The 15,524-nt window shown below is 36.7% G+C and overlaps 1 protein-coding gene across 1 annotated transcript; it reads left to right on the plus strand.

Annotated features, from left to right (window-relative positions):
- The first annotated feature begins 1,497 nt into the window (after positions 1-1,497).
- On the plus strand, positions 1,498-11,642 carry LOC125230254. The gene is made up of 2 exons (XM_048135364.1): positions 1,498-1,603; positions 9,931-11,642. Exon 2 carries the CDS (start codon positions 9,941-9,943, stop codon positions 11,042-11,044), a length of 1,104 nt encoding a protein of 367 aa, XP_047991321.1. The 5' UTR covers positions 1,498-1,603; positions 9,931-9,940; the 3' UTR covers positions 11,045-11,642.
- Positions 11,643-15,524: the final 3,882 nt, after the last annotated feature.

Consider the following 15,524-nt stretch of genomic DNA (forward strand, 5'->3'; position numbering starts at 1 on the left):
TCCGTCCGTCCGTCCGTCCGTCCGCGGATAATCTCAGTAACCGTTAGCACTAGAAAGCTGAAATTTGGTACCAATATGTAGATGAATCACGCCGACAAAGTGCAAAAATAAAAAATGGAAAAAAATGTTTTATTAGGGTACCCCCCCTACATGTAAAGTGGGAGATGAATTTTTTTTCATTCCAACCCTAACGTGTGATATATTGTTGGATAGGTATTTAAAAATGAATAAGGGTTTGCTAAGATAGTTTTTTGATAATATTTATATTTTCGGAAATAATCGCTCCTAAAGGAAAAAAAAGTGCGTCCCCCCCCCTCTAACTTTTGAACCATATGTTTAAAAAATATGAAAAAAATCACAAAAGTAGAACTTTATAAAGACTTTCTAGGAAAATTGTTTTGAACTTGATAGGTTCAGTAGTTTTTGAGAAAAATACGGAAAACTACGGAACCCTACACTGAGCGTGGCCCGACACGCTCTTGGCCGGTTTTTCATGGATTAGTTTGACAATCCAAGAGAAAGTTTATCTTTTGCGCCCCTCAAAAATAGTTTTTACAATTTATAACCAACTTGCTGGAAATGAATTCCTTTTTATTTGTCTCCCCGAAACTTCGGTAGCAGTTACATAAAATAAAAATATAAAATGCGCCTTTCGACACGAAACTCGTCATTGGACAGTTTTCAATCCCTTGATAATATCATTAAACCTACTTTTCAATTTATGTTTTTGGATTTCTCAAATTCAGTTCATTTTTAGGTTTGATTTTTTTTTTTGGAATGTCCCGACTCAGGGATGGATTTAAAATGTATAATGATATCTCTTCAAATAGTAAGCATGTTTATTTTCAGAATATTAAACAATTCAAATTCTGAAAATTGCACACTAGGAATATTAAATCGAATAATCGTGAATAGTTGAATACCCTTCAAAAATAAATAGTACAAACTGCTTTTAATGAGTTTCCACGTAATAGGCCCCAGAGTAGTCCAATTCGGATGAACTGTATTGTGAAGCAGTTTTTTGGTTGTCAAAAAGAAAAAAGTCTTGTGGATTACCTACATAAAAATGATGTTTTTATACATGCACCTATAAGTGATACAAATGAAAAATTCACACATACACTGTTATAAAAAAATACATAAAATTTCAAAACTCAAGTTAACACTAATGTAACCTCACAAATTAAACTGAAAGCCGCAATGCTGCGTGTCACTTGAAAATCCTAGCAGGAGGAGGAGCCTGTCTCCGGTTTCAGCCGACGTTTTCCGAAGTGCAACGACAGGCTTGTGGAGCATTCGCAAAATCAAGATTCATCCAGTGTAAGATGAACTTTCGATGTGTTCGCGGGTCCCTTAAGAATGTATAGAAGAAGATGAATGTGAAAGAGGGGGTGGAGGTCTTCTTAGAATGGTGGGATGGGCGAGAAAATGCGTGGAAATCGCACACGGAATTTCGCCAGGATTTCGTTACGTAACGGCAGTAGAGTGACGGCAGCTTCGGAGGCCGCTCGTCTGCGCTTGTGTACCAGGAAAACATAAATAACAACAACGTGTTTACGGTCGTCAACAACGCGAAACTTTGTTTCTCTGCGATAGATTTTTGGTGAGTAACCTTTTGATTTTCTTTATAGATAATATTGTTGTTATTTATTTATGAATTATATTACATGATAGAATAGAGACATTTGGTGTGTTAGCAGAGGGTTAAAGAAATTGTTACTTTTTGGCCCAGTATTTTGCGATGCCACATAGAAACATGCAAGGATAAATTAGTTTTAAAAATATAATTATTTTAAATCAAATCTTTCGAAACTAATATACTTAATTGAACAAACACAAATTTGAGTAGGTAATATTACATATATTTTTTATTTCTCAAATAATAATTTATTTATCGTTTAGATCGTCACTTCAAATCATTACCATAGAAAACATCACCTGATAATATAAAAAACGTAACAAATTACTAACAAAACGATTAATAGTTACTCGTAATTTCGTGTAATTCTCTGAAAATCCGAAAGTGCAATACAACTTAATAAAAATAATAATTTAGAAGTGAACACAAAAAAATTAAAAGCCAGTATAGTTTTCTCGATTCTAAACAGAACTCTTTGGGTACTTTATATTAATTTTATAAGATAAAAAAGATGTCCAGCACATTTAGCACAACCTGCCTTGTCGCGCGCGAGTCCATACATCAAGCGCGACTTCTAGTATGGACTCGCGCGCGACAAGCCAAGTTGTGCTAGAGGGGCTGCATTTCTATTCGCTGTCGACAAAATTATGTACGTACTCTGAGAAAATCACGTACTAATACTAACGGGACACATAGTTTGCCTGTGTAAAGAATCGTCTCTACATATATGTGTTTAAAAATAATAAATATAATAATATTATTTTACAGTACAGATGCTGTTATTTTATCGCACTAGAGCGCGAAGTAATTAGTCGTTTTCTTGCTTATGTCGAAACTTTAAGATGCCACATGTAACTCATCATGTCGATTTAAATTCGGTCGTGTTATAAGATAATTTATTGCGACTCATTTCAAGTTTCCTCTTTTCCGCACTCGTTTCGTAATGTAGCATTATCTTGACTCTTGACCACAGATGTCATATATACCATAGATCAAGCAAACGTATCTACTTAGCGTGTCAAATGAACTCAGTGAAATCCACTGAGTTGTCCGTCTTTACTCGCAGCTTGCAGCTTTCGGGCGTCAATTTTTGTAAGTTGAAGTCAACCAAAACATAAAAAATGCCTCGTTACGTGATATTCAATTGCAACAACACAAAAATTATGAACAATCAAGAGCCTGAGACATATTTAAAATTACAGGCAAGAATCAACTTCAGTACAAAATTTGACACGCTCGGCCCCTATACAAATATATGAATTTGTTTCTTCTGTCTAAATTAAGTTCTGTGCTCTTGACAATAGACGAGACTAATTCGAATTAAGCTTAAAAAATCATTTTTGGCTCAAGTTGCAAAAAAATCATTTTTGGCTCAAGTTGTTATCACCGACTCTACCTTTCTTTCAACAATCATCTACTGCTTTCCGAGACGTTTCTACCCCTTACTCGATGGGGATACGACATTTCATAACTGAGTTCCTATGACCACCTTCCTGCTCCAAAATCAGATCAGCTTCATGATACCATAATATTGTCACATGATTTAATATGTGTGCAAAATTTCAGCTCAATCAGAAACCGGGAAGTGGGTCAAATTTAGCTTCTATTACATTTTGACCCAAACTAACATACTAACAGGGCAAGTTGAATAAAAAAAAGCTTGTAAAAAAGTATTTTAAGAAAATGAGTAAATCGTGCATTACACGTAATTACGTAACGTTTTTCAATCTCTGAGATGGTACCCAAATATTTGTTTCTCTACATTTACTTAAAAACAGAAACACAACCCCATACCTCCGTTTATTGGCCCTCATTGATCGCCAACAACTAGCTACATTTCCCCGCTGCATCGTTGTTTACAACCCTTGTTTATTTGCATTACCCTACCCTTACCCCAACCCCGGTGATTTCGAGCAGGCGGAGGTTAAATGAGAAAATATAATCGCTTTTTACAGTGAACGATTATATTTCCTCATTACTAGGATAGGTACTAGATTTTATTCCTAAACTACTCAATACTCAATACTCAATCATTTATTGCACATAATGGTTACACAGTTGGCATATAATATTTATACAGATCGCATTATGTACCCTGTTGGGCGCAGCAAGATATAGTGAGAAAGGCACTTATAATTAGACTTAAGTATAAATTTGTACATTGCTATAATATTTCTAAATATCGCTAAATTCATCATTTAAATATTCACTTAAAGTATAATAACATTTGCTAATTAGTAAATTTTTCAGTTTGCGGAGAAACGCTGTTTCAGTAGTTTCCTCTTTTATTTTGTCTGGCAATTTATTATATATTTTTATTGACATGACAAAGGGACCAGTTGAAAACATCTTCAATTTTGACGCTGGAAGTAAAAGTCTGTTTTTGTAACGCATAGAACGGTTTTTTGTTAACTAATAGCTTTTGCCCGCGGCTTCGCTCACGTTAATTTCGAAAAATGGTCCATACAAACTTCCACCCTCATTTTAGGGAAGTGGGGGGTTAGAAAGAGGCAGAAAATAGCCTATGTCACTCTCCATCCCTTCAATTACCTCTACTTAAAAAATCACGTCAATTCGTCGCTCCATTTTGCTGTGAAAGACGGACAAAGAAACAGACACACACACTTTCCCATTTATAATATTAGTATGGATTAAACTTAAATAAGTTTGGCATTTTTTTTAATCGTTTGCTCTTACATGTACTAGTATGGTTGTTATGTAGTATGTATTGCTTTTTACATGTTTATGTATTTATGTTATTCTTTTAGCATTATTTACCTTTTAATTAGTAGTTAACAAGTATTCAGTTGACACACATGGCACAGTTATTTAGTGTTAATCATGGAAAATATTTCGATTATATGTAACGTAAGAGATTAGTATCCCGCAGTCAGGACCTGGCCCCGTAGCCGAATGGCATTTCTCCGACGCCAAACGAAAGCGATACGCCGCTGGCTCTGTCGCGCCAATACGCAAGCGCGATAGAGATAGATATCTACTAGCGCTTCGTTTCGTGAGCGTTTCGTGAGCGATTGTGCCATTCGGCTAGCCACCCTGTACCTTAATATTTTTTTCTAAAATTGCAAAAATGTCTTAAAATCGACTCGGACACAACGACAATTAATATCAACAATTGAATAAAACCAATAGTTTACAAAGTTGGAGCAATCCCGCTTGGTCCTCGTGTGCAAGATGTGAACCACACCCCCAATGCCTCACCTCCGGAGCACAAACATGACTAAAAGTGACTTTAGATTAGATACCTCATAAATTCCGTTACTGGTTAATACGTATTTGACCGTTTAAAGACATCAAGAAAAAAGATTAGATGCATGCGCGGATCCAGCTTCTTGCCCAAGTCCCCCCCCCCTCCCCCTTTGACGTCACGTGGTCTATTTGTTGTTGGCCAACCTAGGCTCCGTGGGGCATTCGCGCAAGATTAGATGTTTTGTATGAAATGAATCTTTTTCACCACCTCAACTGGTAAAGGCTCTCTTTGCTATTCGAAAACAGATAGCAAAATCGCATTTGATCCACAAGACTGCAAAGTAATTTCATAAAATTTTTAACTCTATGTCTTGATGATTTGGAATCATAAATACTGAATAAATTGATGGATTTCATTTAGTTTTATGATTTGTAGTCAGAATTTTGTTCGTGCTTGTGTGGTGAAAATTTTTGTGTTTCAAATTGTTTTCACTCGGTGGCTAAGTTTGTTTAACCTTCTTGCCTTGAAACCCTCGCAACGCTCAAGATTCTACCAATATTATAATAATCTTTCGCTTGGTCGGGTATCAATATTGACGGTTACTATTAATGTAAGCAGTTTTTCATATATTCCCCCATATACCTGTCAAGTTAAATGGGTACAGGCGTAAATAATTCAATGTAGACCTACTTCTACAGACACATGTTACAGAATTTTAATACACTTACTAAAATTAAATCTAATAACAATCCTTCAAAAACGTCAGGTATACTTTTCAAAGTTTGTTTACACAGAGCTAATTAAAGAATAGATCTGAATATTTGATTAAAACAAAGCCAGAGGGTAATAAGCGTTCGCGGCACGGATTTATAATTCACGGCTTAAACAATTGAATCTGCTACGATACCTGTTATTAAATATGTAAATTAGTTATTTATTCAAGCCCGCCACTTCGGCCCGCGAAAGGGGAGTTTTGCCTTAATATTTCCGTGACACTTCTGTCATAAAGATTAGCATGTTACACGAGTTTGGTAATCTTTGGTTTATTAGTTACTTCGTTTGTGCAAATGATCTTGTAACCCTTCAGGGTGGCTAGCCGAATGGCACAATCGCTCACGAAACGCTCACGAAACGAAGCGCTAGTAGATATCTATCTCTATCGCGCTTGCGTATTGGCGCGACAGAGCCAGCGGCGTATCGCTTTCGTTTGGCGTCGGAGAAATGCCATTCGGCTACGGGGCCAGGTATTGTTAATTTTGGAATATTGCTGATTTTAATATTGAAAAGTAACATACAAGAACACAAAAATTGTTATCGATTATCTGCATTAACAGAGTTCAATGAAATTTGGTATTTTTCTGAAAGTTACTTAATCCATTCTCAGGAGGGACATACCATATTGAAAATCTGTCGAGAAATGACCAAGACGTTTATGAGCTGATATCCTTCGGTGTTTTCTGCAAAATTAAGGCTTAACCCGAATCAAGAATTTCTTTCTTTTGAAATCAGGAACTCACCTAAAAAGACCATTTACAGCAACAAATCCAGCATTTAATATCTAAAAGTCACAACATGTTATGAAGTACAACTGTAGAGGGTTATCAGCACGGAGCTCTTCAATGACGCATAATTCACTTTTGGTAATTTGTCCATTTCTATAAGTTTGTAAAGCAAGTTAGACAGTTTTCATGTTATATTTTGTCGAGCTCATCATGTCTAGACATTGTTATTGTTTAATTTTGATGCAAACAGTTTTTGGCTCTAATTGTATTAACATTTTATTCCCATGAACATTTTTCTGTATCATATGTAGGTATTATATAAGTATCTAATTTATTTTAAGTGATGTAAAAACGAGTGTGACGGTTATTTAAATTAATATTTCACAAACTCCAATTAAATAACTATATTAAAACGATAGAACAGAACAACATTTAATATTTTATCTAAACAGTAACAAAATCTATCGTCGGCCGCAGAATCCCCAGAGAATCGTTTAATTTATATTATTTATAATCGCGAGCGGCCAAGACGACGCAATACAAGCTAATTTGCAAAATAAATATTAGCTCAATCAGACCCTCGCCTATAGCCATTGTTTCATTTTACATCCTGGCAACTTCTAATAAATTTTGGCTAAGAAAGCGTTTTCACATTAGGGCGGTTTGATTGGTTTTTGGTTTAATATAAATAAGTAATCAACGGACGCTATTTAACCGAAGAACAATTTTAATAAGAGATTATTTCAACTTTATGACTACAACAATAGATAATAAAATTGTATTAATCCATACTAACATTATAAATGGGAAAGTGTGTGTGTCTGTTTGTTTGTCCGTCTTTCACGGAGCGACGATTTGACGTGATTTTTTGAGTAGAGAGTTGAAGGGATGGAGAGTGACATGGGCTACTTTTTGTCTCTTTGTAACGTGAGCGAAGCCGCGGGAAAAAGCTAGTGAATAATATAGTGAAAACAATTAGACCAATAACACAGAATATATAATAGTACAAGTACAGAAGGCCCACTACTTTGATGTTCGCGACATGCCGCCTTTTTAAATGCCTACAAAATTCTAACAAAGAAATGAGCCGCACGTGCGCGTCGTTCGGCGATAGGGTTGCCTATGGATTAAAACAAATTAATACTCAATAAAATGTTATACTATTATATTCAGGTCTTGGGTACTTTCTAGGTATATATAAAGTATTTATATATTTTTGTTTAAGTTCCATCATCACAAGCCTTATTGAACCTTTCCGGGGGACTTAATCAATAGTAGATATGTGTAAAAATGTCCGATGGTATTTATTTTATTCAAGATATTTATTTAAGTAAACATTATTAGCCATTCCACACGAGGACAACGCATATGAACCTTAAAAAAAATTCGCAACGTAAAGTAACAATAGAAAGTGCGAACGTGCGTTCCGCGAGAACGCGCGCCACCCCTGATTAGGCCGCGAACTCGCGGCCGCCAGCATGTACTTGTAGCGCGGCGATAGAATCGCGGAGTGAGCCGCCCCTGCCAATAAGCAATCTACGCAACAATTAAAATATTGGCATTGGCAAGCTCGTGAGATATAAGTATTTATTTTATTTTGTTGTAATTTCAAAGTTATAAGACTTATAAGATGGCTATACGTTTGAATGCAATAAATAACCCAGTTTCATAGTGCGACAAGCGACAAGGAATTTTTGTTTTATTTTATAAATTAAGTTTTTGTAATGTTTAAAAGGACTAATTTTATGTTTGAAATCTAAGAATTATGATAAAGTAAGTATACAAAATGGAATACTAATAACATTCGTCAGTACTTGAGCCATAAATAAACCAATAAGTGCGTTTTCACATTATCCGATCCGACATCGGATGTCGGACCGATATCCCATATATTTACGCCTCAATCTTTGATTTTTTCCTTTGAAATCCTTCCTACTTCCAATATCGGATCGGATAATGTGAAAACGCACTAAGAGATCGCCACTGACCTTAACATCCATGAAGTTTGACCTTCGTCCACGGTAGATGATGAAGAATTTTGGCCTCAGGTGTACGGCAAGGGCGCAGTGAACATCATTAGCAGCTAAATTTAGACTGCAGCCAGTATCTTGACATTTAAACTAGAAATAAGTAGATAATTTTAGATTGCAAACGTGAAATATATAAAATATAATATGTACATACATACATACATACATACAATCACGCCTGTATCCCATGAAGGGGTAGGCAGAGCACATGAAACTACTCAAGTTTCAGTGCCACTCTTAGCAAATAAGGGGTTGACAGAAAACGAAATTGTGACATTGCAGTGACAGGTTGCCAGCCTCTCGCCTACGCCACAATTTAACCCATATCCCACAGTCGCCTTCTACGACACCCACGGGAAGAAAGGGGGTGGTGAAATTCTTAACCCGTCACCACACGGGTATAATATGTTTAGTTTTAAACATACCTTTTAGGGTTATAATCTTAGTGATAAATATGATAAAAAATAAATTATTAATTTAGTTATTAAGAAAAACGAAACATTAACGAAGAAGACACATATGTAAAGTAAGTCATAACGTAAGTCGTCAGACGTAAGTCATATGCATCTGCAATTTGCATCTAGGTGCAACTGCTCAAACAAAACTACTAGATAGATATCAAAGTAACCGGCCCGTCTTATGGTCTGTTAGAGACCAACTGTGTATCCACTGTCCTGCAATTCTACACTAAAACAACTTTAGAAGCCAAGACACTGAGAGTACTCGGCCGGCCGTCGCAAGACCGTATTGTTTTCAATAAATTAACCGTAGGACAAGAGGCCCGGGCTCCACAAACAGCCCCGGGGCTCCGTCAACACAATTATTATACTCGGACAGCCACCCTCGCGTCAATAAACACCCTCTAAATAAATTAACTGGACTTGTGAAAACATTTGTGTTGTCTAGCCTTCTGGAGGTCCTATTTGAGAATAGGACTTCTGTTAGAGATGAATGGGATCTGTCGATCCCATATTATTATTGTGTTTTATTCGAATGAATGTATTCACTACATACTCTCATCGGCCTGGATGAACTATATGAATCCATGACTTCTCATTCCTGCTATAAGGTACTTCGATTTATTTGTTTCTTTTATTACTTACGTTATTTTTCCGTTTAAGTATTATACTCATAACATTAAATGTATAACTCTGTACTTTCACTTCATACTCACTAAACTTTAGGTAAATGTATTTTATGGCAAATACGTGCGTAACTTTATTTTATATTGAATTGTTTAAAAGAAAGATATTTAACTATTATTTCACATATTTTTACTGAACTATCATAAAAACTTCATTTCTGACAGATTAATTCGATGAAGGTAAAATAAAATAGTTTTACCATGCCTTTTTTCCTTTCCATTGAATGTTGTGACGTTAGAATCTGTATAGCGCCCCATCCAATCCACAAAAGAGTTGTGGAAGAGAAGAGTCTCTTTCTGGTCTCTTTCCGAATAAACATACCTAAACAGAAAATTTAAAAAGTAATTAGGACATCAAGTAACATGACGACATTTGGTATAACTAAGTCTACTTTTTATTGTTACAGGTCTCTAAAAATGGCTGCGCGACCAGCTCCACCACGTACGAAGAAACAAAACCACGCGAACATACCTTGTCCCATAGAAAACTGCGCCCGCTTCACTTACGGCAAACTTCCTGATCATCTGACAAAAATCCACGGTCTGACAGGCGCGGAACGCGATGCTCTCAACGAACAGCAGAGAAAACGTTTTTTTAATGGAGAACTGTGTCAAGTACGATATCTCAAAGAATCTGCTATCAGAGATCTTTGGGGAAGCGATTACGAAGACCCTAGGATAAGGGCAAAGATACAACAGAGCTACGCACTGGTCAAAATTCGGATTATTCCTTTGGCAGCGACACAAAGATCACGCCCGTTAACGGAACAAGACGCTAACGTTCTCACCGCTTATAACGCTAGAACTGCTCCTAGACCAACTAGAGTTCAGCGACCCAGAACTCGGCCTCGACCTTATACAGTACCAGAAACGACGCAAGCTGAACGCAGAGCATCAAGCGAGTCCAGTGAAGAAGAAAATACTAGAACCAATCCCTTACCACCGTCGCCACCGCCGTCATCTCCGTCTCTTCCACCCTCTCCAGCCCCGTATGAACTTCAGCCGGTCGAGACCCGTTTACATGACATATTTGACTCCAAAATAGACGCGGGCTACAAAGCTGTAATAGACAATATGAAGAAATCTATGACCATGGGAAGAACGCTTGGAGCTCGAAAACGAAAGGCCTACAGAACTTATCGGCGCTACGCTAAGAGACTGATAGCATACCTTCACAGACAACACTCACCTCTGGCATACGACGTCGACGTGCTTTTATGTGGGGAAAGGCAAGTGTGCGCGTTTTTGGACCACATAAGTAGCGAGCATAAGACGAAAACATTAAGAAATTACATTGTAGCTGCGATCAAGTTATTGGATTCTAGACTCTTCGCTATAGAAACTGACCCGTCGTGTAAAGAAAAGGTGGCGTCCATGACGCACGTGTATGAAGTATTGCATGGGAAGTTGAACGAATGTGACAGATTGCTCGCGCAGAAGGAGCCTTGTCAAAAACAGGTTGAAGCCTTCGACAGTGATGAGATAGATCCAAGTTTTAATGAAGGATACGAATTAGTATAGAGCCTTAATGTTAAGACGAAAATCAAAGAATGCTCTGGAGGCTTGAAGAAGGAATAGGTACCTACGACTGTCCTCTATGAATTGGTTTCGTTTTTTCCACTGTTCATTCATAGTTTAAACAAAAAATAAGTTTTCTTGTAAATCTCAAAGTAACTCAATTTCAAGGAATGACTGTATTTATTTAACTGTAAAATGACAAACTTATTGATTAATGTAAATAACTCAATACGTGTTCTCAAGCAATAAGCTTCACCTATACATAAAATATGTAACATGTATTATATTTAGTATAGGTATTGATAGGTGCATTAAATGTTTTAATATAATTATGTTAAGTAGTAGCATTTAAACAGAAAGTAACACTTTCAATAATGTGCAATAAATAGTACCAAAATAATGTATAATTCTTATTATAAGTCTGATCTCACTAATTACCTATTAGCAATCACTGGATAATTAATATATCATAAAAAAATGTGCTTTCTTGAAATAATTTATCAGTCACCGAATGTGGCCACCAAATTGTGTTTATTTATTTTGCACATTTTCTCTGTGTATTTAAATAAAATACATAAGTACAGTAAACATAACATGTTAGCAAACGAAACTAATTGTTTTATTCACATTCTGATACTTACCTATAAATCATCATCAGCATATATTATATCATTTGTTTGCCCTTATATTTATTTGAATTCGTCTTAGCATGTCTTTTCCATCCATGTCTCTATCAATATCCCACACTGTCCAGGGGGCCGATTTTTGAATCTCGGCCATTCGATTTCGTGAAATTCGTTCAATAATACCTCCACTACTAACGATTTAAATTGTACTAACAGAACAACAGAATCGAAAACGAGTGGTACCACTAGTTTTAAAATTACTAGCTTGGTTTTCCTCAACCGCTTCCTCCGTATACATTCAATTAAAAAATTAAATCATTGTCCCCCGTGTGGTGACAGGTGAAGAATTTCACCACCCCCTTTCTTCCCGTGGGTGTTGTAGAAGTCGACTGTGGGATATATGTAGGTTAAATTGTGGCGTAGGCGAGAGGCTGGCAACCTCAACCTGTCACTGCAATGTCACAATTTGTATTTCTTTCAACCCCTTTTTGCCAAGATTGGCACTGAAATTTAGTAGTTCATGTGCTCTGCCTACCCCTTTATGGGATACAGGCGTGATTATATGTATTATGTATGTAAATCATCCTCAGTAAGCACTAGGTATCCTCGTAAGTTCTGGAATGTGAAAAAAATGGATATACTGAGATTACTGAGGTACTCGTAATTACAAAAAATTCTAACTATATTCACATAGTTAAGCAATTTATAAGCTGCCACAGAGATGTAGTGGTTGATCATGAGCATAGTAATTATGAAAGTTTATGGTGGCGACATCTGTGGATGAATAGCATAAGCACTGATTGACATATCATAGTATTTAACTAGCAAAGCTTCAACACGGATTGATCTGACCAATTTCTTTCGTATTCGCTTCAACATACGACATCAGTATCAAATAGAAAAAGAAAAAGCATTACCCCGAGAAAGAGATAACAGTATCGTTTAACGCTATGAGATAAAAGTTCGGCTATTTGTTAGTAGATGGCGTTAAAATCAAAATGCGTAAAATACCTCTTTGCATTCTATGATACCCTAGTACTTGGCGATCGTAACTGCCTGCTCCAGATTCTCCACCAGCGGGACGCCCACGTTCCGAACGTTCCATTCTCTACCGAATGGCGCCACTCGACCAAAGAAGCAAGCGCGTGCTTGATGACTACCATTGCCATAGAGTAAGAAAATACTAAGAAAACTCCGCTTGCGCGAAATACATCGTGCGGTACGACCAAGATGAATTTAATTATGATAATTTCACCGTTTTGGATACCGTTTTCGTTCGCTGTTCTTTTTTCTTCTGAGGCGGAGATTGGTAGGATAGAGTAATACATATTAGTAGAGTATTCAGTAGTTACCTAATTTGAACAAAATATTTTTGTATATTTTTATAGCCAGACAAGTTTTTATTTGACCCTCGCCACGTTGCGGATTTTCAGCTGAACTAATTTCTTTTACTGGCAAGGATTAATATTTAACACCCGTCGTCAAAAGTCATTGAATGTCAGTGATGTACTTAAACGAGAAGTAAATATTTTCAATTTTCTAACGGTTTCATCGCAAATTTGCCCAAAATAATATTTAAAAAAGTGAAAATAATTATACTTAAGGTGATAAATTACTAACAACAAAAAAGATGAAGGATTTCACAGTATTTCGATAACAATGTTCCGAAATCGGTTGTTGACATGTCCGGTACTGACAATTTATAGTGCGGTTCTCCTGTACTGATTATTTGGTTTAAATTTAGCTTAATATATTTTTTGTTCTTATTTAAGGTGTCTACTAACAATATTTTTCAAGCTCTGCCGTGAAAAATATTTATAGAAATAAGAAGGCCGTTACATCATTGACACCAGTATAAAACAACCAACCAAGAAAATAAACATCGACGACTTCGATAAAGGCACAAGATTCATGGATTTGGCTGTGCGGAAACAAGTAGCGAGTATTTAATCTTTGATTGCCTTGCCTTGCTTATTAATCTTTGATTCTCTAAAACCCTGTTTTCATTTTCTACAAATATTAACGCGAAACCAGCACGGGAAGCATAGTCGCGCGATAGACGATAAAATATCAGGCCGTCCCTATCGCACTTACTAATAGTGCTATAGGGACGGCCTGCTATTTTATCGTCTATCGCGCGACCATGCTTCCCGTACACGCTGTCCCCATTATATATGACGTCCGCACATTATTGCCATATGAAAGCGGTTTGTAGTGACACTCTTTCAGGGTCAAATAAAATCTTGTCAGGCTATAAAAAGTATCAATTATTATCAATAGCAATAAAGTTTTTGTACTAAACCTTTTATATTAAATAAAATAGGCTCAGCAAAACCCTTTTAAATCTTCTACCTATACAATACCTATACAATTATCATTTTTAACCGACGAAGAAAAGGAGGAGGATCTCAATTGGTCGGTATCTTTTTAGGGTTCCGTAGTCAATTAGGAACCCTGATAGTTTCGCCATGTTTGTCCGTCCGTCCGCGGATAATCTCTGTGACTGTTAGCAGTGTTAGCACTAAAAAGCTGAAGTTTCGTACCAATATCAACCACGCCGACAAAGTGGTAAAATAAAAAGGATTTTTTTTTATTGGGGTACACGTAAAGTGGGGAGTGATTTTTTTTTTCATTTCAACCTTATGTGTGATATATGTATTATGATGTGATAAAATAAATAGGGGTTTACGAAAATATTTTTTTGACATTGTTAATATTTTCGAAAATTATCGCTCCAAACGTTAAAAAATGTTTATGTCCCCAGCCAAGTAACCTTTTTATACGAAGCAAAGAATGAGTATAGTGAGGGTACACAGCCAATGTGGAAATAATTATGCTAACATGTGACACCTATAGCTTTTCACAGCACAATACATAATGACGAAATTATACTTAAAATACAGTCACTATATTTAATTTATACTAACAACATAAAGTGCTTAAACAGAAAATTGCCGCTTTGATCCCTCATAAAATGGGAATAAAAATTCCAGTTCCGATAAGTAAAAAAATGCTAAGGTCACTGACACCTTATCGACGCGACAACATTTCCATCGTCATCATTTAGATGGCTGGCAGTCCTCAACTGTGCGTTTCTCCAGAAACTTCCTGCCCCGCACAGCTAAACTGTGGAATGAATTGTCGCCTGCGGTATTTCCGGACCGATACGACCTTCAAATCTTCAAGAAAAGAGCGTACACCCATCTTAAAGGCCGGCAACGCACCTCCAACACCTCTGGTGTTTCAGGTGTCCATGGGCGGCGGTGATCGCTTACCATCAGGCGACCTATCTGCTCGTTTGCCTCCTATCCCATAAAAAAAATGTTTTACTATTGTTTGGATATTCGTTGCTAATTCCAATTTCACATGATTCTTCGTCCCTTTTTAAGAGCGTGCGCAGACAGACAGCGGTCTGCGTTCTGTCAGAGTTCTGGTGACCGTTGACCGCTCGAGAGTTCCAACGCACACAGGCGGCGTTCAAATTCTCGCGTTCTAGTTTCGTTTGTGTCTTTGTACATGCAAAATGTCACTGAAAAGTTCGTTTTCCTATGAAAAATTATTGCTCAAAAATTCCACCTATTAAATTCTCCTTACATATGAACAGCGATTCGATATTTCTATTCGCATGTCGATGAATAGTTTCATTAATTGAGAAAAAATAAAGGCTGGCTGTAATTTTAGGGCATTGTAATTATTTATTAAGGATAAAAAAACATAACAGCATTTCGTCGTGTACTATCCGTAGATTCGACCTCAGAAATCTTTCCTCTTCCTAACCAATTCATTATTTTTTCTGTGTTTGCAACCTCAGACAACCCCGCGTTCCGGCGTTCTCTTTCTCGGCGGGAAAAGAACGC

Source organism: Leguminivora glycinivorella, chromosome 1 (assembly GCF_023078275.1).
Source record: "Leguminivora glycinivorella isolate SPB_JAAS2020 chromosome 1, LegGlyc_1.1, whole genome shotgun sequence".
In the NCBI taxonomy this organism is placed as follows: Eukaryota; Metazoa; Arthropoda; class Insecta; order Lepidoptera; family Tortricidae; genus Leguminivora; species Leguminivora glycinivorella.